The following is a 24,584-nucleotide window of genomic DNA, read 5'->3' on the forward strand; positions in this document are numbered from 1 at the left end:
GCCATAGCAAATTATGCCACTATTTTGAATGCAGAGGCAACAATTTAGATTTCTGAAAATTGATTTCTAGGCCAGCCGCAAGGGCAAACAAAGAAAGAGCCTGCATCAAAGTAGAGAGATCCTGATGTGTGTTGCGAGGAAGAAAAAAAGAATCGTCAGCATATGCCTGAGCAACCAACTGACGTCTATTCTGAATGTCCAATCCATGAAGACTGCCAGTATCAACCAAATGATCTATATAAAGAAGCATGGGATGCGTCGCTATAGCATACAAAAGAGCACTTAAAGGGCATCCCTGCCTAACTGAACGATGCAAAGTCCATGATTCTGAGAGATCTCCTGACAATATACAAGCCGCCTGGCTATCAGCATAAAGCCAGTAAATGATATTCTGCATTTTTTCTCCAAATCCCAGAGCACGCATGGTTTCTTGAATGAAACCCCATTTAATAGTATCAAAAGCCTTAGCAATATCCACTTGCAATAATAAGACATCCTGCTGCGTGTATTTGGCATATTCAATGCCAATATAAGCATTTGCAATGTTATCTGTAATGTGCCTGCGAGGAATAAATCCATACTGTGCAGAATGGAGTCCATCATTCAAGCAACCCTTAATGCGATTGACAACCATTTTACTGATAATCTTGTATATCACCGGCATAAGGGTAATTGGTCTCCAATCTGCCAAAGACTGACATAAGTGTTTTTTAGGCAACAGCTTCACTAATCCTTTTTTCCAGGAAGCTGGCATTTGCCTTGTCTCCCAGGCAATGTTTACCATACGCAGCAAAGGTAATTTGAGGGTGTCCCGATATGCAAGAAAAAATTCAACTGTAAGGCCATCCCATCCTGGAGCTTTCCATCGGCCACAAGACCTGATTGCATCAGACAGTTCTTGTTCAGAGAATTTTGTTTCTAGTTGTTGCACCTGAGTGGCAGAAAGGATGGGGGATACATGCTGTAATAACCGATGACGTGCATCACACACTTCCATGGCGTGAGAATCGTCTTCACCAAATTGAGAGGAGAAATGGGTAACGCAAGTCGCAGCCAATTGTGCTCGGGTGGAGGTCCACGTGTCATCTGAAATTAAAGTGCGACATATAGATGCAGCTTGTTTTCTGGAATGTAAACTCTTGAAATTTTTTTTGGAAGAGCAGCCTTTGTCCAAAAGCGCCTGTTGTCGTGCCCGTATCTCCCATTTGACAAGCTTTCGGTGATCATTTACCTGAATACAGTGACGAGCTTGACATAAAGAAGTGGCTTCAGCCAAAGTTAGGGAGAGAAGATGACTAAGCTCGATTAACGATTGGCATGTTTGCTTAGCATAAGCAACAGTCTGTCTCCAACCTTCTAGATACTGTTTACCATAATCACGGATGACTGATTGCATGCGAGCAATAAAAGCTGTCCATGCATAATCCAAGTCAATGAAAGATTGAGGAAAGAGTGGCTGACAGGCCTCAAGTATCAGTGCTTTGAATGCATCATGCTCCAAGTAACTATTATTGATGATAAGCAACCTTCGAAGTGGCAATCTATCATCAGGCATGTCGTGCAGATGAACTCTGAGCCATAAGGGTACATGATCTGAATATGTAAATGTATAATCCACCCACAATTTGGTCGTGAGAGTATCATAATGAAACGGATCAAGCTGATACCATCGATCCAGGCGAGCTTTGTAAGTGGATTGTGCATTATGTTGGAAGGTATAGCCAGGCATCAAGGGCTGAGATTCTTTCCAAAGATCAATCAGATTAAGCGTTGCTACAAAATCTGCCCACGAAGACGTCTCAGTAGCAAGCATATGTGTACGACCGGATGTATTATCACCAGGTTGAGGGGCATTATTGAAATCTCCACATATGAATGCTTTCTGTCTCCAAGGGTACAATTTCATTTGTTGCCATATCTATCCTCTAGCCTGAGAGGATTGAGGTGCATATATTGATGCAAATTCAAAGATTTCACCTTGAATAAAGCACTGCATAACCATCCATCTGCCTTGGAGGTCATTAAATGCCATGATTGGCTGTAAATGATGTTTCACAAGAAAAAGTACACCCGAAAAGGCATGGTGGCCTGCGTAAAAAATATCATAACCAGCATAATGGCCTTGCTGTCCAGCATAGTGATGTTGATTGTGTTCCTGAAGAGCAACGATATCTGGCTGCATACGCTTCAAATATGCCCAAACCATCTTCCACTTTTTAGGGTCACACAAACCCTGTACATTGAGAGTCAAAACTGTGATATATGACACCATATTTATAGTGTATGTACAGTATGAACAAAAAAGTAGCTCAAGCTTGCATTTCCTCCACAGGGTCTGCACCCCGATCAGGAGGAGGAATATCTATGAGACGGGTGGCTAGCAAGCTAGCAGCCTCTTCTTCGGGAAACAGAGTACGACCTGCAGTTACAGTAGCCCAGGTGATGCCAATTCCAGAATTTTCTTCTGGGGTATGCCCACTAGAGGAGGCTCCATTCCAAGTTCTAGAAGGCAAAGGACGCTTGGGGAAATTGTCCTGCGCGGTGGCTGAGATGTTTCTTGAAGTGTCTTTTCTTTTCCTTTTGGTGAAGAAGTAGAGGGATTAGCCACAGCTACATTCATATTAGAAGAGACTGGCATTTTGCCTTTTTCTTGAGGCATAACAGGAGTCTTTAGACTTTTGTTTTTAACCCCTGAAGGACCAGGAGTGTCCTTATTCTGCATTGGGATGGGCAAGGCATCAGGCGGCATCTTATGGAGGACCAGAGGACATTGAGATGCCATATGTCCAAACTTTTTGCACTCAAAGCATGCGCCTGCAAAAAGACCCCATTTGAGTCTGAAAAAAGCACTCCCCATGGAAACGTTATTTATGGTAACAGCATAAGATTCCGGAGTGGGCTGATCCATGTCCCATAAAATACAGAATCGATTTGAGTTGCCATTTGGTCTAGGAGGGCATACAACCTTTCCTAGAGATGCTGCAATTTTAGGTAACAAGGAGGCCAAACATTGGGGGAAGTCCACCACTTCTACCCAAACAGGACAGCGATGTTTAATCAGAGCCTGATAGTCTCTGGTGGGGGACCATGGCAATACATGAACCATCTGTTGTCCATAGAAGAGAGGGGAGTGCTCTAAAAGCGTTTGCTTATGGTGCTCATCCACCATAATGACCTCAAAGAAACCTCTTGCCACATAGTGGACTTTGCGAACAAAACAACCACCCAATGTCCGTGTCAACCAATTCCCGACATCAGCAGCAACAGGCATCCTGCCTGGAAAAAAAATAATCACAGCATGCTTCGCATATTCTCGAATGGGATCTATGATTTCATCCACATCCACTGCAAGTCCCACCATAGGAACAGGATCTTTCCAATTCTTGCGTGTATCCTGAAATCCTTCATGCATTACCTCATAGATCAGCCCGGCCTCGGGCGTTTCATGCACAGGGTCATCCTGACCTACAGCCTGCTTTTGTTTTTTATGAGCACGATATTTTGTAGGAGAAGCCATGATGAGATAATAGGCACTAGGTAAAGTCGGTGTAGAAAGGCGATATCAGGACAGCTGGACAGAGAATCGAGGGTGCTGCAGAGGCACCAGCAAACAGTCGCAGTGGACCCACGAGCAGGGACGGGCACTCCAGAAGCAGAATCCGGCGACCAAAATGCAGAATTGGGCGATTGGGATAATGGCGAGGCAGTCTGCTGAGCAATTTCGGCGACGAACTGAAGCTGCGAGGGAACCAGGTGCTCACGGGAGCAGCAAACGATGGAGTCGAGTCGAGGCTGATGGACGACGCAGGGGGTCTCTCTCATAGTATACACACACGCGCACGCGCGCACACACACACACACACGCACACGCACACGCACACGCACACGCACACGCACACGAGCGCACAAAGGAGAAAGGTGAGCTATACACCAGGTCGTGAACCCTCACACACACACACACACACACACACACACACATGTAGTGGATCATTCGGCATAAGAGGAAGAAGGCTCTTACTACATATTATTGGGCTACAAGCACGTTATCGGGTGCTACTATGAGGGCCCATTATTCAGGCCACTTATTGGTGGGTGTTCTTTATCTTTTCAGATATTCACTGGATGGAACAAGATACATATTGGATTGTTTTGCCATAAAAAGGGGATGAGAATTGCTTCTTGGTTCGAAAAAAGAAAGTTCTCTTCTGTGTTTGGACAAAGGACTTCTTGCCGAGCACACTAGGATCACTGACCCTTGTAGACCTTGCGTTATGGGATTAGGATTCAGCCAATTGGCCGGCAAGAGCTCACGTGTGTGGGTGTGGGCTAATCAGGATTTGTTGAGTCTCTCAGTGACAGCAATGTGGTTTTGATCTACTCCAATCGCAGATTACAGGAACGTTCTCTGTTCATCATCAAGATGTTTGTCTTGTTTCATTTTATCTTGGCAAAATCTGGTACTTGGATCACAAGTGTACACAGCTTTGTAATCTCTCTTTTGGCAATATAAACTACTTAAGGGGGGTGGACTGGCCCATTTTTAGCCCCCACTGCAGTGTCTTGCGCATGCAATCACAGCACACATACATGTGATAAATCTTGCATCCATTGTATCTTGTCTTGTGTGGTTAATTAAGTAATTGACATCTGAGAAAATGTTGCATCTTCACAAGAAGAAGACTTATCTGATGGAGACTTTGAGGTGGCAAGTGTGATGGCTTCAGGAAGAAACTAAACAGTTAAAGGCTACTTATTCCAATCCCGATAATCAAGAGCTCATTACAGCAAAGAAGACCACCCTCAATCAGGCTACTTTTAAGGAGTTTACGAAGAAGTCAGGAGCCGATTCTACGGAGTTGGCTACGACATATTTTCTCTCTAGGCATCTTTAAGAATGTAAATGGCCAAGTGGTGTTGAGAAATCCTCCACCCATGGATGAACACATCAAGTCAAAGCTTGGAGTAGGATTCATTAACTAGGTTAGAGCATGGAAACAAAAAACGTGTTTTGTAATCATAAAATGGATGAAACACGAAATGTGTGAAATGTTTTTTGGTCATCCATATGCAATGTGTATTGTATATGATGGTCTCTAAATGCTTTAATTATATTTTAAAATTGATTAATATTGTGATTTTTCAAAACGTGTATATTTTTTAATTTCGGGATGAAACGTTTTGAAACAAAACCCCAAAAACCTCAAAACAAAAAAGAACCTTGAAACGTTTCTTGTGACTATGGGTTAGAGCAGAAATTCAGCATTCCATAAACCAGAATTTGCATATGAGAGAGTGAATGAGAGAGAGTACACCATATTGGGTCCCAGTGCCGTGCCCCCACTGTGAAGGTTTATTTGCTTTATTGCTGTATGAGGATGGACTGACCTGTGGGCTCGTTTCCAGCCCCCAACCAGTGAAGGTAGCACTGGCTGCCTTTTGCTGTCCCGCTGGGCAGCACCTATGATGCTTGCGTTTTCCTCTCAAACACCTTAAAGCCATGTTTCGCTTCACAATCGATTGCCCGAGTCTTCACACCTTCCACCATGCGTTTTCTGGCCTGTGAGCAGCCCTAGGCATGCATACAAGCAGGGGAGTCTTGCAAGAATTAGAGATGAAGAATGCAATTCTGGAGCACCCTTTATATAGGGGTATGGATGCCTAAGATCTGGCTGACTAGCATGTAGGGCTGGCCGACTTGAAGAGGGTAAGGCAAAACTACCTTTTACCTTGCCGGCTTAGGCACCTGTGCTTGGGCACCCTGCTAGCGTCTTTTGCCCCTCAAATGGTCTGGCCACTGCGCTGTAAACAGCCCATGTCCCCTCAGCCATCCATGTTCTTAACTTGGTGTTGATGGGTTTACAGACACACACACACACACACACACACACCCCAAGGACTACTCTATACCTAGACATTTGACACCAACAGGTACCCATCTATTTGACACCAACAGAAACCCATCCATTTGACCAATGAGTCCAATAATTGCACATGAGTTCCTGACACCATTACATCATTCAGAAGGGTTACATCCTTGTGCGGGACTAGCACGAGTGATGTGTGCGGGGCGTAAACGACTGCCTCTAAGACACCTGCGGTGGCACACTAGGTGACACGCCCTTGGACAAGGACTCTCAATGGACCAAGAGTTCGACTAGGGTTTTACAGTTGTCGAGCACAATCCTATCCACGGCATCCAAGTGCAGGATGCACATGGTATCCCTTCTTGCTTAGCTTGACTGAAGCAGCATAGCTTCTTGGTAATGTGTCGATAAAGCTCGATAATTCTGGAAAAACTCCATGTCAAGCCAAACTGCTTCGTGCGTTCCTCTGTTCTGGAATATGGTGAGCTATTGACATTCCAGCTTCATCGATTACATCGAGCTCGGGTTCATCTTGAACTTCAGCCAGAAGTGGACGTGCTTATTGCTTTAACCATCCGACGTGGAATACATCATGCATGGTCCAACAATGCTAAAGTCAAAGCTTCATAGAGACCTCGTTGATTTTCTTGACGATAGGAAATAGTCTGAAACTCCTGAAAGCTAGCTTGGGGCATAGCTTGCCCACCGGTTTCAATCTTTGCTTGATGATTCGGAGATAGATCCAACTGCCTTCCAAAAACTTCATGTTTCTCCACTCTTTGTAGGCTTGCCGTGTGTAGGCCCCCTGCACTTTGGCCATACGATCTTTAACAGATCTAGTATGACTCCGCCATGATGTGGTTGGCATTGGGTGTTTGAGACGCCGTCCTGGTCAAAAGATCCTGGAAGAAGGAAAGCAGCTTGGTATGGGGTCTTGCCAATAGATGATGAAAATAAATCATTCAGTACTCCTTGAACCATAGGCAAAAATGACCTTGTTGGTTGTGGAACATAATACTTCAACACATTGAAACCAACAGGTGCCTAGAATCATGTCAGCTCCAACACATGGAGTGACCATAAAATCATGCACAAAATCTGTGCCTTGAATGACCATCTTGGCACTACGAGCTTTAGATGCATGTTTTTTTCTCATACCTGTGCTAGATCCCTCAACTTTTCATTCAACCAAAGTAAAAGTGAAGAGGGCCCGCAGAGCAGCCTGCTCCATAATCACATCCTCCGTGCTGCCATTGTCAAACAGTTTGACAACCTACTGGCCACCAATGTAGCCAAAACACTTGAGCAGTTCATTGCACTCATACTACTGTTCTTGGTTCCCCTCCTACTTGTCTTCTAGCTCCCAGATAACAATAGCACTAAACGATGAACTCTGACCTGGAGAGGCACAGGTCATCTGCGAGGTCTGTGGGGGTTCAGCTGCAGGCCAACTTACCACCATTTCCATGGAGGCAAGGGCTAGGGTAAGGATTTGGGTCTTCTTGGGGCAGGTGTTCGATGTATGCACATCAGAAAAGATGCTCCTCGCGTCGATACCGGGCTTAGTCAGCTTGGCTCAATTTACCACCTGTCTTACCCTCCTTAGCCTTCTCACCTAGAGTAAGTTTAGGCGCATTGTCTAAGTTCTTGGAGTGGGATGTTCCAGAGTCAGCAGCATTGAGGGCAGGCCAGTGCAATGTGGCCCATCTAGCAGCAGACAAAACATTGCCCAAGAAGACCGGAGAATTCAACCCTCTACAAGGAGTGGGATCGATAAATGCTAAGGGAGGTTCTTCAACGACGAAATAAGCACTTGTAGGGTCGAGAGCTGAGCACACTAATTGGATGCTTAAATAAGTAGCCATTGATACTCCACACGTCTATTACCATCAAGTAGAAAAGTTAGAGCATCACCGCCATGGGGCTCTGCTATGGGGCTCTGCTGTAGGACTCGCCGCTAAGGTGGCTGTGCTGAAATCGCCCCTGGTGTAGCTGCTCATGAGGAACTGGATGCTGGTAGTCTGTCCTTGCTCACTGACAAGAGCAGCTTGCAGGAGGTTCTGAATCTGACCCCTTGTGGGTATCCCGCCTACGATCTTGCAAACCAATGTAGTGGCTTCCATGACACCGCCAATGTGGAGAGGATTAGGAGGTCCGGTTCCAAAAAAGTACAGTTGATGGCGGCCTGGGCCAGGGAAGATAAAGGGCTGTTGGAAAGGGGAAAATCAGAAGAAGTTGTCCAACTTCTGGTGGGTGGGTATGCGCTGACCCAGAGAGCAGAAGAAGACAAAACAGGGGAAACAGGATAGAGGGAGAACTTGCAAGGATGGGGTTCATAAAAAGAGGAAAACCAGGACCGGGGGGCAGGGGCAAACAGGGGCAGGAACGTAAAGTGCAGCAGGGTGGAGGGGGGCTCATGCGTAGAAGCCAGGGAGGGGGAGAAGGAGCATGGACACAGACAGAGACAAGGGGGACTGATAATAGACCGAGGGGGCTCCTGCTCGCTACCGTCCTATTTCCAACCCAAGGTGGGTATACAGGTGGTCTAATGAAAATTGGGTCTCACAGGCAAGTTTGGGTTTCCATGCAAGAGACACTGTATAAAGTGTTATACATGGGGTGCATCTTTATTATGTGAAGATCCAATTAAAAAATAAAACAATATAACAGTCAAGAGCTGACTTAGTGTCCCCCTAATGATCAATCAGTTAAACGAGAATTTGTACATAAGATGGAAAGCAAACTTTGGAGAATTTACCAAAGCTACGAGTCCCTTGTCGCCACATACTAATGTGGATTTCTTGCTGATTTTTGGATCCAAGTTGTAAATTCCAGCCAAGGAAATCTGCTCCACAATATCCAAGTCTGGAAGTGATCTGATACCCCAGTGAACAATTTCTTAGCATTTACAAGACGACAGAAAGAGGTGACCACTTCTGGGGCATTTTGTGGATCCAAAGTCTCTCAAACAGGCATTAACTACCATGAAATCTTACCGAATCTGCAACGTTCCAGCAATATCAAGCAGCACTAGTCCACATGCATTTGCACCTTGGGTTACAAATGCTGATGCACAGAAACAATGAGTTGAGAGGCTTGCTGTTTTCAGACACGTAAGACTAACCACCTGTAAATAGCATTTCTTCTTCAGGACAGTACCCAAATTGGATAATATGGATCACTTTCTAGTGAAGAACATCCTGTGCAACTATCTTATGGAATGAGTGCATACCTGATTTGACACTGAGCTGCTGTATAGATAAATAGAGCTTTCAGTGCAAAGTAAAAGGCAACACGAAGACAGATCTTCTGTCTCAAAATCTGCCATGGTATATTTGTCCATGTCTATCATGTCTTCTGAGGAATGCTCAGAGGGACCAGTCTTCTTATCCTTCTGTTCATTGCAGAGTTCTGCTGAGCAGGCAAACTGCATGCTGTCAACCGCTAAGTTTAGGCTGTAGAATAAATTCAGGCATCACTTTTACTAATGTAAGAGGCCTGATGAAATCAAGCCATGACATGGAAGAAAACCTTACTACTGAGCATGCCTGTGGATTTGTTCCAGTATTTAAAAGGGCCACCAAGATAGTCAGCATAAGACTAAAGATTCACTGATAACAAACAAGACACATTGACTTTACCTAGACATTGCAGATACAAAGCTTTAGAGGGGTGATCGACATGCCATGGGCCAGAAGTGACAGCCTTTTCATTGTGATAAACCATAGCAATAACTGACAAATCTTCTGCCAAAGCATAAACCACTCCTCCTTGCAAGGGCTTGGACAGAATCGAACTTCCTGGAGTTGCTGTCAGTGATTCTAATGGAGCAGATGTCTTCAGTCGAGGACCAAAAGTCAGGAATACAACTTGGCCATTTGGGAACACCATATCATTAGACATAATTGTGCACAAGCCCACATCAAACAATAGCACCTGTCATGTAAGAATCCCAAGCATTTCATTTCCACCATCAATATACTCAGTGACATGGGATGAATTGTTGCAAGATGATGGAAGAAGCTTCCTCAGATTATCTACTCACCTTACCATTGGCATAGCCCACAGCAACATGGTCAGAGTGATTTGCAACAGCAAGGGACGAAACAGCTGCTACACCAAGATTGAGGACTGCTACACAATGAAAACCAGCATCCTGGGACAGTTCTTGATCTGAAAATAACCATGACACTAGTGCTTGTATCTTCAGATGCCTTGTTGCTTCATAATAAGCTATGACCAAAAAACTGTTTGATTTCTTAAATAAAAGAATGAAGCTAACCTAAAAAGAACAATTATAAAGACAAACTTCATTTTCAAAATGCTTTCACTGCCTTCTTCTGGAAGTTCGCAAAGCTTTCAAACTTGATTGGTGGCTTCTCATCCGAGCCATTCCACCAGCTATTGCACAGGCTAGGACACTGATTTCTGCATCATCTACTACAGAGTCTGGAATCAATGTAAAATCCCCTCACAGAATACTATGGTCTTCCACAAGCACCCTTGTGACATACTGAAGATTAGTGACGTCTTTCTTCTCTATCCAGCAGCCAAGTTTGTCAGTTAGGCTCACCCGTCAGGAGTGGTTGCATGGTCCTCCACACAGCATGCCCAGGTCCTGCAGGTAACAGGGAGATTGCACCTGCAGAAGCCATGGGATGTCAGATAGGACATGTGCACTGCACCTGAGACTGATCATGGGCTGTTCATACTGTATGGGCATCTGTACGGCCTGCATGAGCAGTGGGGATTGCTGATTGCTGATCCCGAGCTGCATATATGTTGTATGCCCGGATCCTATCCGACAAAGGGCTATGTTGCAGGCTGCATATCTTAGAAGACCATGAAGCAAACCCTGGTCCTTTGTGATGCGGCTTGGGTCTAGGTGCGCATGCAGATCTTGACAGAGAACATGCTTTTCACGGCGAAACTGTGAAAACCTCAGACATCAAAGATGGAATCCCTTTTGATTGTTTGGTTGATTTATCTGCAATATGTGGATTTGGAGCTTATGCAGTATCCATGCTTAGTGCACTTGTTATAACAAGGAATGAATATATCCACAGGGAGAGAACCATTGAAGTTCTGATTTCCTGCTGCAACATTTGTATGTGCTTGATTTGATTGATTGCCTTGCTGTTCTAGTGAAATTGATTAAAAGGGTTCTGTGAGACAACATATTTTCTACTGGCATGAAAAAAACAGTCACTCTCTAAAAGCCTAGAAAGCCTAATCAACAAGTACGTGTTTATAAAAAAAGTACTCAAAAGAAAACAAGCTAATGCTTAGCTATGTATGGATGTGCTATAAGCCCAGCGGGGTGTGCCGTGACAAGACTCAACCACGTATCCAAGAGATAAAGATATAGAGAGAGGGGGGGAGAGAGAAACTTTGCACAGTACACCACACTAAGCGGGGAACAAGCTCTGTCCCCTTTCAGGAATTTATTCAGGAACAATCCACGGGCACACTGGCCAAGATCAATACAACAATGAACACAAAAGAAAACAATTATGCCGATGTAGAATCCCAAGTCGAAGTCAGTGTCGAGGTACGAGATCTTTGATGCCGAGCACACCACGAGATGACCCACAAGAATCTCTCACCCGGCTAGTACCAGATCCAATACTCAAATCCAAGTCTAGATCCAATCCAAATCCAAGTCCAAGTCCAAATCCAAGTCCAAGTTACATCAACCTTCTTTCCATGACAAATCTCTCCGAATTAGCCTGTATGTTTGAAAAGCAACTCGGGACCACAAAAGCAATCCTACTTTTTGCGATAGCTCTCTGAAATAGCTCGAATTGTTGAAAAGCAACCTTGAGCCATTAAAGCAATCTGATTTTCACGATAGAACTCTCTGAAGTAACACGTGGATATGGAAAACACCCTTGGTCCACAAAAGCAACCAGCTTTCCACGACCAAACTGTCCAAAACATCTCTGAATCCACTTCTCCAATAGCGGGCGACCCCTATATAAGTTCTACAATGGAAAGCACCATTAAAGCAAGCAATAAACCTTGTTGGTTTTTTATATACCTGCTGTCCAGCCTTGTATTCCCTATTTTCAGCACCTGGGCAACGCATAGAATCAACGATGATTTCTGAAAACTTGTACAAACAATGCGACCAACCTATGTAGGCGTGCACGCTGCCATAGGTGGCTGTTTACAGCTCTGTCCAGTCTTGTGGGTCAGTGCTTCAGTCAAAAACAGCATGTAAGAAGGACGCTTTTCAGTCCGAGGGCCTCAGATATCAGCGATCAGCACATGTGTGCTTTCCTTGCAAGCGATCAGCCTTGAAAACCCGCTAGGAGAAGGCGAAGGTTTTGGCGGAGGCAGGCAATGTGCACAGGTGCAGGCTAACATAAAAAGGGAGTTTTTCAAAAGCTTGATGATGGTGATGATAACGATGAAGATGGTCTTCACACACTCCACAAGCCTTTTTATACTTGAAGAGGGATCTACTTTTTGCCAAAAGCTTAGCCAAGCTATTGCTTTTGCCTTTTTCCCTTTGCTTTCCACTTCATTATAAAATATTAATAACTTTTGTCAAAGTTCTTTAACTTTGCTTTTGTAAGGAGATAAAAGGACTTCCCTTGACAAACGAAGAAGAACGAGACATTATATAAGCACTAGTTTGAGAAATACCATGGGGATGGTGGGGTGGGGGTCGTGTGTGGGTGGGTGGGGGCGGGGTGTCATGGTGTGCCTTTTAGCTAGGTTGCCTTGGATATTTAAACCTTGTATCTTTGAAGGTTTTTGCAACTGATCGATGGTGAACGCATATGCTTATATGTAGTGCTGCATGTGAACAAGCACCAACTCCAAGGGCACTTTTGTCCTACGGGTTTTTCCCCTCGACATTTTGGTGTGAAAGGATCGGACCGATATATAAACATGTACTTGTCACTTATTATTAGTGTGTGAATATACATGCAAGTTCTCCTCCTCTCAATCGATTTTCTTCCTTTGTGTGTGTGTGAGTTTCCACTACCCCACAAACCCTAGCAGTAGGTATGAGCAAAGGGTTCCTTGTGTTTTTAGGGTTTCTACTATTTTAGAGTTTATGTTCATTCTAGGGTTTCTCCTCAGAATTCTTACAAGTTACATAACAACACACCCTGAATCTACCTGTCCAATAAAAATCAGGAAACCCTAATTTTAGAACTGTAAGGGCAAGGGCAAGGCTAAGGGTGGCTACTTTCAGTCAAGGCTGATTCTGGACAGCCATCGAGCAAAGCAAAGAGTGATGCAAATCAGCCCAAGAAGAAGTGGAAGTGTCACTATTGTAAAAAGCCAGGGCACTACATTAGTAGATGCAAGAAGAGACGGGCCAAGGAAAAGAAAAAGAATCTGTTTTGGCTGTTTTGACAGTAGTGCCTCCAGACATATCACCTCTAAGAGGGATTTGTTTCACGTTAAGGGCTGCCCCAGATGGAAACATGGTCACATGTGCTAATAACTATTCTTATCCAATAAAAGGCATTGGTAAGGTGATGTGCACAGCAGTAGATGGTTCACACCTATGCTTGTATGATGTGCTTTTTATGCCACAAATTAAGAAAAATCTATTGTCAGTTCCCTCCTCTGCCAAAAGAGGATATGTAGTTCATTTTGAGGATAACAGATGCATAGTCAAGAAAGAGAGAAAGACCATGTCATTGTTACTTCTAGGACTTTGTACCAAGGCATGCATCACTTGGATTCTTTTGAGAAGAGGGCACACAATGCTTGTTTGGTTACCTCTCATACTCTCCTACCATGCACAAGGAGGAGTTATGGCATGCAAGGTGGGGCATGTCAATTGTGGCAATTTGATGCTATTACAAATGCATCAAATGGTACTGAATTTGCCTCATGTGGAGTTGCCACCAAGACATGTATGTGAAGGGTGTGTTTTGGGCAAGATGCCTAGAAATGCCTTCAAGAAAGATAGATCTGTAAGGGCTGTCAGAAAATTACAGCTCATATACAGTGATGTGTGTGGTCCTATGAGGACACCACTCTTGGGCAGCATCTATATTTTGTAACCTTTTTTATTCCCGAAAAAGAGAATTCTATTAAGTATGAAAAAAATTTGCAAGAAGGGAGATTATATTTTGTAACCTTCATTGATGATTATTCCAGAGTTGCTTGGGTGTATCCACTCAAGGCCAAATCTGGTGTGTTTATGTCTTTTCAGGACTTTGTAGCAAGAGCTGAAAATGAGACAAGTTGCAAAGTGCAAACCCTCCGGTCAGATCGAGGGGGGCAATACATGTCTAATGCTTCCAAGGCATTCTTGGCTAAAAAGGGCATAGAACATCAGTGTAAATTGCCATATACAACACAACAAAATGGTATTGTGGAGAGGAAAAACATGTCATTAATGGAGATGGCAAGATGTATGGTAAAGGATAAGAGCTTGCCTCAAAAAGTTTGGATAGAGGCCATCATGCGTGCCACACATATTTTGAATAGATGACCTACAAAAGCATTATAAACCATCACTCCTTTTGAGGCCTGGTATGAAAGAAAACCACGGTTGATTACCTTCGGGTTTTTGGATGCCTTGCAAATGCACATGTGCCTCAACAACTGCAAGGAAAACTGGATGACAAGGCTGCAAAATGTATTTTTATGGGCTATAGTGGTAGTAGTAAAGGTTATCGTCTCTACAATCCTTCCACTCAAAGGATTTTTGAGAGTAGACATAGTTTTTGCTGAAAATGCAGCACAACCATGGGCTGAATTTGGTGAACAGCCACATGATGGTTCGCAGAATGTGTTTGAGGGACTACTCCCATGCATTTATGTAAGGCCAGATCAGCCATAAAACATGCCTAATGGACAGCATATGGGTGATGAAAATCAACCCATAAACTAGCCCATTGCAGCCTCTGATATAGAGGATGTGGTACATGAAGAGAGGACAATGTTGCAAGAGGCTAGAACCGTGCCTCATTGGCTGGTCCGTAATTTGCAGGAAAGTAAACTTGCAACTCCTCTTCACAGCAAGACAAGGGCGGGTTGTTGCAATGCCAGAGAACATGCAGATGTGACTTGCATGAGTAGTCTATGTGACATAGATGAACCACACTCTTTAGGTGGCAAAATGAGTGCACCATCGGATGCTGTAACTATTTTTTGTTTTCAGGCTTTTCAAACGTACAGAATGTGGGAGAAAATGAAATTTTCAAATTTCTAAAAACTAGTTTAAAAGCCATGTCCAAAACATAGGTTTCGAGTCCACCTTACGATGCATCCACCCAAATAGGAACCTCGGGGATTCACTATATGTAAACTCTCTATATCATGTGCGTTCAAGGCCTAATTCAAAAACCCCTTATCTATAATTTTTTCATATAAAACACATCCTTTTTCTATTCAATATGTAAATACCCCATTTAATTGGTACCCTTTTGCATGTAAAAAATGTGTAAAAAAGGGATTAAAAAAACCCCTTTTGTGGACTTGCCACCTGATAAGAAGCCAATTGGCACTAAGTGGGTGTATAAGGTTAAGAGAAAACCAAATGGTACCATTGACAGATACAAGGCCAGACTTGTGGCCAAAGGCTATGCCTAGCAAAAAGGAATAGATTATGAGAAAATTTTTGCCCCCACACCTCGTCATGTGACCACTATTGGTTGTGTTGTTGCATTGCCCATCATGGATGGAAGGTGCATCAGTTGGACATTACAACAGCGTTCCTCAATGGGGATCTGCACGAAGAAGTTTATGTAAATCAGCCCATTGGTTTTGTCATACCTGGTCAAGAAGACAGTATGTAAGCTCCACAAGCCTCTTTATGGTCAACGAGCTCCTAGACCTTTGTATGAGAAGATACACTCTTGACCAGCCGGGGTTTCAAGAACAGTCCGGCTGTGTTACATCTCGTAATATAAATGCAATAAGAATGCTTAATGTTATTATATTAGAGCTACTTGGACAAACTTTGAAGCACCCCAAGCATAATATCCACATAAAGAGGCACAAAGCTGTTCCCTGAGAATAGTTACTCTTAGAGGTCAAATTCATTCCTACAGAGGCAGCTTACTGCCTAGGTGACATTTGTACTGTGCAGATTGGCATGCTGTTGGAAAAGAACGTTACCTTGAATTTCTGACGACTCCAAAAAACGGCATTTCACTTCACCAGATTCTGAACTTAGTCTATATATCGAAACCTAAACAAGAAAGAAAACCTGCTTAGCCATTGTTTAACACCATTAAGACCATTAATATTCTATGCACATTCAAGTGATTCTTACCACACCACTAGTTTGAGCTACAACCAAAATGCCATTGCATGGGCAAAATTCCAAATGTGAAACCGAAGCAGGCTCCATCTTTATCTGTACCATCAAGTGCTTCCGATTTATTGGCAGCAAACAAACAACAATGGTTCAGCTTCGTAGCATCACCAGCATCAATATAGTTTATTCATTTAACCAAACAATTGATAGTTTGGGAACAAGAGAGAAGCTATAATTACACTTGCAGATATGTTGCAAAGCTGCAAGACCACAGAAGTAGAGGCGTCCCACACATGCACAGACCCATCTGCATGCCCGGTTATGAGCACAGCTTTGGCTTTTGATCTTTCAACCAGAGGTTTGTTGAGGATTCCACCAGTTACAGGCCATTTTGTACCACCTGGTAAAAAAGATGGCAGATTACCTTTGAAATGGCGAGGAAGCTGCATACCACAACATTTCTGGTATCAAGTTGATAGCTAGGTACAGTTTTTCAAGTACAGCGCATCATACGCTAACAGACTCACAAAACTAAGCATTTTCTGATGGTGTAAATAAGTCAAGGTGGATTAGACCTGAGAAAAGACATCGGCAGCCTTTCCATTCACAGGAAGCTCAGATACTTTTATGACTGTTATACTTGGTTCAGTAATAAAGGGGTTTACTCGAACAGGTTCTGGGAAAGAAGACATGGACCCTTCTTCATCCAAGAAACATTTTGTGATACTAACTTCATCATAAGCATGTAACTGGCCTTGATTTGTCAGGACCAGAAGCGCATCAACAAAAGTTCCACCTGCTCTAGGCAGGAGTATCATGTCATCAAATAGTCCTTCCAAAGGGAGGTTCACACGGCTAACTTTTTGGGCATCCAAGTGTCCACTTGCTGTCTTCAGAGAGCAAATCTGTTGGATATGCTAATGTCAGTCAGTTTTTAATCATGTTTTTTTGGCAAAAAACAGACAGCAACCCATGAAAAAGCATATGTAGTGCCACCCAAATTTGATTAAAAAGTAGTTGTGTTCAACAACACTTGGACATGCACAAATTGAAAGAAAGAAAGAATATATTAACATCTACAATAGACCCGAAGGGCCTATGAGACCATGAATAGTACAATGATACCATGGGTATACAGTGCCATGGAAAAATTTAAAAAGAATGGCATTTTGGAGGGAGAGACAGAGGCACCAAGACATGCAGGCTCAAGGAGAAACTATTCAATATTACATCATATCTTTACCCTCACGGCCATGATTGAGGATGCTAGGGCACACTAGCAGGGGGTTCATTGTTGCTTTATGGACTTCCCCAAGGCTTTTGATTTGGTCCCAAATTTACAACTTCTTTGTTGCTTACAAGAGCTCCACTTTCCACGTGAGATGATCTGAGGAGTGATGACATCAGGGATGCCCACTTTCTGCTGCGTTCTTTGGGCTATACATTGATGAGATCTCAGGCTTCATTGACAGGATGGGTGGCACGGGCTCGTGTAGCACAGATGATCATACCCATCCTCCTATATGCAGATGACATAGTCCTTATCTCAGACTCAACCTAGGGTTTGCAATGCCTGGATGCATTGCAGGCCTTTTGTGATGAGAGGGATTGCACGGTGAATCATGGGAAGACCAGGATTATGCTTTATAAAACCTCCTACCCGATTGCAGCGAGACATTCTTTCACATATAGAGGAGATGTGGTTGAGCTGGTCAGATCATATGTATACAAGGGAATCACTTTCACTGGCCTGCTCTTCAGAGTGTCCCACTGCCCAGGCAACATTGGCCCAGGGACATGTTGCCCTTTCTTGCTTGAAGAGAGTGTGTTTCCAGGCTCATTTCTAGAAAGTTAGTACCGAATACTGGCTATTTGATACTTTGGTCTGCGGTGTCCTTCTAGGGACCAGATTTGGGTGGTAGGACTTGAGGAGAGTAGGTTATGAATCATGATACTTCAACGCATGATCAAAAGTAAGCCTTCAGTGCCACATGCCATAGTATCGGCCAAGTTTGGATCAGGCCCCCTCATCATAGATGCCATCTTCTGGGCCGTCACATATGTACAGCATGCCTACACATCGCATAGAGATGGGTCCCATGGTTGGCTTTGGTGTCCTCTAGATAGTTGGCACAAGATGGTCATGCCAATTACTGGTATGAATGCATCACTGGCTGGTTAGAGTCACATGGCCTTCAGATGGACTCTCCCTCCCTTCGAGTACAATCTCAACTCCCCCTTGATCTCTCACAGCATGAGATTAACCACATCATCTGCTTGCGGCTGTCACCAAAGCTCTCGTCTTACAAAGAGCATTTTGTGATGGTCATTGGGGATGGATTCGTTGAGAGGGCTTGTTATCTCCACAAATATATGTCCCACACCATGAGGATTGCTACTATCAGCTGAGGAAGTCATCACATTGCCTTCGAATTGAGACAGGGAGAGCAAAGCACATCCCACAAGACGGAAGACAATGAGTATACAGGCCATGTAGCACTGGGAAGACAGAGTTAGAGGAGCACCACATAGCCAAGTTTACTACGCGGTACAGGGATACTACCACTGTCTCTTCAAGGAGGGGTTTGGGCCTTTGCCACGTGTGATGCATTACAGAGATCAGAGTTGTTGGCCATGTACTTGGTTCATGAGGAGACAACACGTTATGAGTCTCGACACATGAGGTTCTTTTTCTACCTACTCTATTGTGTACACACAGGGGCTACATGATCTGTTGGCTCTGGCTTTTTATGTTATCATGACACTTATGGATCACATGTAACATCTCTAGGGTTTCATAGACCCTTCAAGTATTTCTTCAGTGAAGAGGGTGATTTTTGTATCTCATGTAAAAATTAAGAAAGTGATGAAAAAGGGTGTTTTGCATAATTGATTTTTGTACGGGATCATGTTAAAGAAACTAATGTGCATGTAAACACTCTTAGTAGGCTGAAGTTCTTGCAAGAGTACAATGATTGTTTTTCTGATGAGTTACCAAATGAGTTGCCACTTGTACGACCGGAAGATCATCACATTGATCTTGTGCCGGGTAGCTCACCACCTAATAGGCTAGCCTATCATGTGAGTGCATCCCAAAGAGAGGAGATCATGAAGCATATAAATGAGCTTCTTGAGAAGGGTTTGGTTCAACCAAGCTCTTCCCCATATTGTTCACCCGTCCTCTTGGTTCAAAAGAAAGATGGATCTTTTCGTGTGTGTGTGTGTGTGTGTGTGTGTGGATTATAGAGCTTTGAATAAGCTCACCATCAAGAATCGGTTTCCGATTCCACACATAGACGACATTCTTGACAAGTTGGATGGATTGGCATGCTTTAGCCAAATTGATCTCAAGAGTGGGTATGATCAAGAGCGTGTGGTGCTTGAGGATGTACATAAAACTGCTTTCAAGATAGCATTTGGGCTTTATGAGTATCTTGTTATGCCCTTTGGTCTTACGAATGTCCCGGCTACATTCAATAGAATGATGGATCACATGTTCCATGGGTACAAGAAATTTGCAAGTGTCTTCTTTGATGACATCCTAGTCTTCTCGAAGACCGAAAAAGAGCATAGAGTTCATTTCGCTATTGTTTTTTAAGAACACTGTAAGCATAACCTCTTCATAAATGCAAAGAAAGTGAGTTCTTCTTATCAGAGATACACTATCTTGGGCATATTGTGTCCAAAGATGGAGTGCACATGGATCTTGCAAAGATTGATGTAATTCGGAATTGGCCTGAATTGAGAACAATGTAAGAGATCCATAGTTTTCTTGGATTATGCTCTTACTACCATAGGTTCATTTGACACTTTGCATGGATTGCTTCTCCTTTGCATGATTTGACAAAGAATAAGGCTATATTCAAATGGACTGATGTAGAGAGAGGTGCATTCCTCAAATTGAAAGATGCAACTACACATGGTCCACTGTTGATCATTTCAGATTTCCAAAAGCCATTCAATGTGGAATGTGATGCATCTGGAAATTGCATAGGAGCTGTCCTAAATCAAGATGGACATCCTGTGGCTTATGAGAGCCGTAGGTTACATGATGCAGAGCTCTCTTGACATTTATGAGAAAGAGCTAGTGGTTGTAATTCATGCACTAACCATATGGAAACATTACCTTCTTGGGGCTGATTTTAGTGTGAAGACAGATCACCAGAGTTTGAGGTATTTTCTTACCCAAACTAAATTGTTAGAGAAGCATTATGAGGATGGCCAATTTCCTCTCTATGTTTCATTTTCAAATCTTGTACGCCCCAGGAAAGAAGAATATAGCGGCAGATGCATTGTCAGGAAAGCCGTATGTAGCAGCTATCTCGGTTGCCTATCATGGAGACTTGTCTCCCATGCATGATTTGTATCATACAGATGCCGATTTTGCCACAATTTAGGTTGATTTGATGACTGGTCATGCACATGCCTCATATGTGATCAAAGAGGGTTACCTTATGAAAGATAATTGCCTATGTGTGGCGTCTGGCATGAGGCAAAACGTTTTGGATAAGTGCATAGTCACCAAAAACGTTTCGGGGTTTCGGGACAAAACGTTTCGGCCTTTCCGCTAAGAAACGCCACGGTTTCAGTTTTTTTTCTATATAATTTTGCATTGCTAAAGTTCCAAACAATAGAAAGTTTTAACATTTTGAGAAACTTTTTTTTTTTTAGAAACTAAAAGAATTTGGAGTTTCTAAAACGTTTTGAAACGTTTCTTGCGTTTCGGGGTTTCTCAATCTAGAAACACGTTTTCATGTGACTATGGATGAGTGACATGCTCCTCCATATGCTGGTCATAGAGAGATCATGCCTACTACACACACGATTGAGCGGCATTTCTTTTGGCCAAGTATGTGGTAGGACATAGAGGTACATGTATGTGCATGTATCCATTTTGATAGGTAAAAGGCACCAGGTTTGCTTCAACCATTACCTTTCATTATGGACTTGCCACAGACCCAACAGTGTAATGATGCTATTTGGACAATTGTGGTCAGGTTTAGCAAGCAAGCTCACTTCTTGCCAGTCAAGAAGACCATCAAAGCTGAGCATATGGTTAAAATATACCTTGCACAAGTGTTCAAGCATCATGGAATGCCGAAGTCTATTGTGGGAGATCCCACGACTACAAGTCTCTTTTGGCGGGCTTTATTCGATAATATAAGAACCAAATTGAACTTCTCATCAGCTTATCACCCTCAAACGGATGGACAAAGTGAGGCTTCAAATTCAACCCCGTTGGATCTCTTGAAATGTTATGTAGCGGATCAGAAGTCTTCTTGGGAGATGTACTTACCGCTTGTGGAATTACCACGGTGCATGCATCTACAGAAAAGGCCCTGTTTGAGATTGTTTATGGTAAGGTGATTTTGCCACCTATCCTTCACACAAAGGATGAAATATTTGCAGTTGATGAGTATGTAACCCACTCCTCTGGATCGCTGCTCTGTAAAGATCCACCTGATGCTGGGAGTCCATGGGCCGCTAAGAGAAGGAGTGCGGCTGAGCTAGCCCCCTTGAGCCCTTAGGCACGAAAATGGCTCATTACAAGAGCCATTTTCTACACCTCTCACCAAATGATTTATCACCCGCTCGGCGTACGTGGATGTATTCCTATTGAATGGGATACGTTGAGCCATTGGATAGATCTAGACCTCATCACACCAGCTGCGGATTGAGACAGGGCGATATGTGCATCAGATCTTGGATGACCGCATTTGTCAGCTATGCTACCAAGAGGTAGAGACAGAGGAACACTACATTTGCCGATGTACAGTCTATTATGAGATCCGAGGGAGATATCACTGCCTCTTCCGAGAGGGTTTTGGGCCGTTATGCAAGGTCATGGAGTTTGAGGATCAGAGATGCCTGGGATTGTTTCTACTTGAGCTCAGGAGACACAGAGAGACCCTCTTGGCAGACAAGAGGCCGAGCCATGATGTACCTAGACAGAGGACCCTGACACATTTCTTCGGCACCAACACCAGCACCAGCACCCTAGCCCACACACCTCCTGATACCTCCTCCATTGGGCCATCAGGGCATCGACCATGCTCCCAGGGAGTCACCACTGATAGAGCAGTTATCTTATGTCGTGCTCGTCGGCCATGCCCACCAGGATCCCGACCACGGCATCCTCACCATCACCAGATCAGAGCCATTATTGCTCGGCATCAGAGGCGCCTACCTCGCTTCTATGACCTCTCCATTCTAAACAGCCCCATCACCAGATCAGAGCCATTATTGCTCGGCATCAGAGGCGCCTACCTCGCTTCTATGACCTCTCCATTCTAAACAGCCCCATGGCGGAGATACTTGATCTAAGGAGAGGGCAACACTTCAACTGATCAGCATACATGGATCTACCTGATATACATTTTTCAGTATTTTCCAATATTTTCTACTGAGTATCATCTCGGAGTTTTACAGTTCTGTTCTTATAACTGTAGGACAATCAGTTTATTGAACTTTTTAGTCTCATTTAGTTGTTCTCTTTGATGAGACACCAACTTCAGATGTACTCTCAGTTTTGGTCTCATAGGCCATTATGGCCTCGTAGACACGTTAATATATCATTTCATTTCATTTCTCTCTCTTTGGCCCTCACAAGGATGAGATCTCTAACTTCTTTGACAGACTTGGTGGGCCGGGCTCCATACACTGTGATACGTTGGTACCCATTTTTCTTTATGCAGATGATATAGTGCTGATCATAGATTTAGCAGAGGGGCTACAGAGGCACTTGCTGGCATTGCAAGCCTTCTAAGAGCAATTGGACCTCACAGTTAACCTTGGCAAGACCAAGGTTATGATCTTCAACACGTCACACTAGGAGGCTTCCAGACTGACCTTCACATATGCAGGGAATCAGGTAGACATTGTCTCATCTTATGTATACTTGGAAGTCACCTTTTCAGGACCCTACTTCACTATGCACCGAGAAGCCAAATCTCGACTGACGAGAGGGTATGCGACTTTGGCTCAGTCGGAGAGTGTGCTGCCAGGCTCACTTTTAGGAGCCTAGCACTAAGGGGTGGATTTTTGACACAATTGTTTTTTCATGGATGATTCGCAGTAAGCCCTCAGTGCCCCACTCCGTTATTCTTGCAAAGTTTGGAGCAGCTCCCTTGGTAGTTGATGCCCTCTTCTAGATAGTGACCCTCCATATACCACATCTACACCTTGGACAGAGATAGGCTTCCTCAGCTGCTGGCACTGGCATTGTCTAGGCAACTAGATGAGATGGGACAAGTTAGGGTCTGGTGTGCCAGAGTTACATAGTGTTTCCTCTCACATGGGCTTCATATGGATCGCATGCCCCCATTCCACTACAATTTGGATGCACCACTATTACCTCTCACCCATCAAGACATTAACCGACTTATCCGAGCCGACCTCTTCAGACTGGAGACCCATGTCACATGGCTGGATCCACTGCAGTTTCCTTTGAATTTGCAGCTTTACTGGGACCACGCTATGACCTCTTCAAATTGGAGACCCATCTCACATGGCTGGATCCAATGCAGTTTCCTACGAGATGCAGTTTTACTGGGACCACCCTGTGAGGATGGCTTCATTCAGAAGCTTGGCTACCTTTATAGACACATCACATGCCATGAGGATTGAGATTGGCCAGATCAAAGTCTCGTCGCATTGCCCGAGGGTGGAGACTAGGCGAGCAGAGGGCATTGCCCAAGAGAACATGATCTGCCGATTGTGTTCACTAGAGGTCGAGATGAAGGAGCACTATCTTTTCAGATGCCCAATGGATTATGAGATATGAGGGAGATTTCATTGCCTATTCAGGGAGGGATTTGGCCCACAGGTAAGAACCACGCAATTGTAAACTGAAGCCAATCATTCCTTGGGTTGATTTTAGTGAAGTCTGTAGAGATCAGTTCAAGAAGGTACTGACTTGACTCGCCTGCGAGCTCCGCTCTCCCCCCCCCCGCTGCTTCTCGCCATCGCGCCTCACCTTCCCCCCCCCCGCCAGCCCTCCGCGGTCTCCTCCGCCCTCTCCCCCGCCTTCTTCATCGCACCCCTCTACGCCGCCTCCCCACCGCCTTCTGCCTCGCGTTTCTCCCCCGCCTTCACCCCCCCGCCTCCACTCCCCCGCCTCCCTCCTCTTCTTCGCTTTCTTCCCCCCCCGCCTTCTCTTCCTTCGCCTCCCTCCTCGCTGCATTCCCCGCCTCTCCCCCCGCCGTTTACTTCCTTCCCCATTCCTTCTTCCTCCGCCTCTCTATCATCCTTAGCCTCCCCCTCTCTTCTCTCCCTCGCCACCTCTCCCCCCTCCGCCCTCTTTCTCCTCCCTTCCGTCCCGCCCCTCCGCCCACCGTTAACTCCTCCCCGCCTCAGCTCCCCCCCCCCCCCCCCCCGCGCCCCGCCCCCGCTATCCTGTAACCCGCCGCTTCTCTTTTTTCCTCGCAGGGCTGTGTCCCTCCCGTTGGTGACCCCGGTTTCTGGCTTTTTCCCTCTGGAGG

At 44.4% G+C, this 24,584-nt stretch overlaps 1 protein-coding gene across 34 annotated transcripts in view; it reads right to left on the minus strand.

Moving 5' to 3' along the window:
• Positions 1-24,584, minus strand: part of LOC147616276 (uncharacterized) — a 141,148-nt gene that overhangs the window by 14,307 nt on the left and 102,257 nt on the right. For 10 of the 34 annotated variants that reach the window (XR_015262468.1, XR_015262464.1, XR_015262463.1 and 7 more), the window contains 9 exons: positions 16,680-17,009; positions 16,344-16,547; positions 16,120-16,218; positions 15,963-16,035; positions 9,910-10,055; positions 9,506-9,800; positions 9,097-9,278; positions 8,861-8,991; positions 8,623-8,740 (listed from right to left, as the gene is read on the minus strand). Coding sequence is in view for 28 of the 34 variants with exons in the window: in XM_086777308.1 (XP_086633434.1) it covers positions 8,623-8,740; positions 8,861-8,991; positions 9,097-9,278; positions 9,506-9,800; positions 9,910-10,055; positions 15,963-16,035; positions 16,120-16,218; positions 16,344-16,547; positions 16,680-17,009 (1,578 nt within the window). In the remaining 6 variants the exon portion in view is untranslated. The remainder of the gene's footprint in view (positions 1-8,622; positions 8,741-8,860; positions 8,992-9,096; positions 9,279-9,505; positions 9,801-9,909; positions 10,056-15,962; positions 16,036-16,119; positions 16,219-16,343; positions 16,548-16,679; positions 17,010-24,584) is intronic. The other 24 variants (XR_015262466.1, XM_086777327.1, XM_086777325.1 and 21 more) reach the window with 7 other exon arrangements.

Source organism: Cibotium barometz, chromosome 38 (genome assembly GCF_041138505.1).
Source record: "Cibotium barometz isolate CiBa-2024 chromosome 38, ASM4113850v1, whole genome shotgun sequence".
Classification (NCBI taxonomy): Eukaryota; Viridiplantae; Streptophyta; class Polypodiopsida; order Cyatheales; family Cibotiaceae; genus Cibotium; species Cibotium barometz.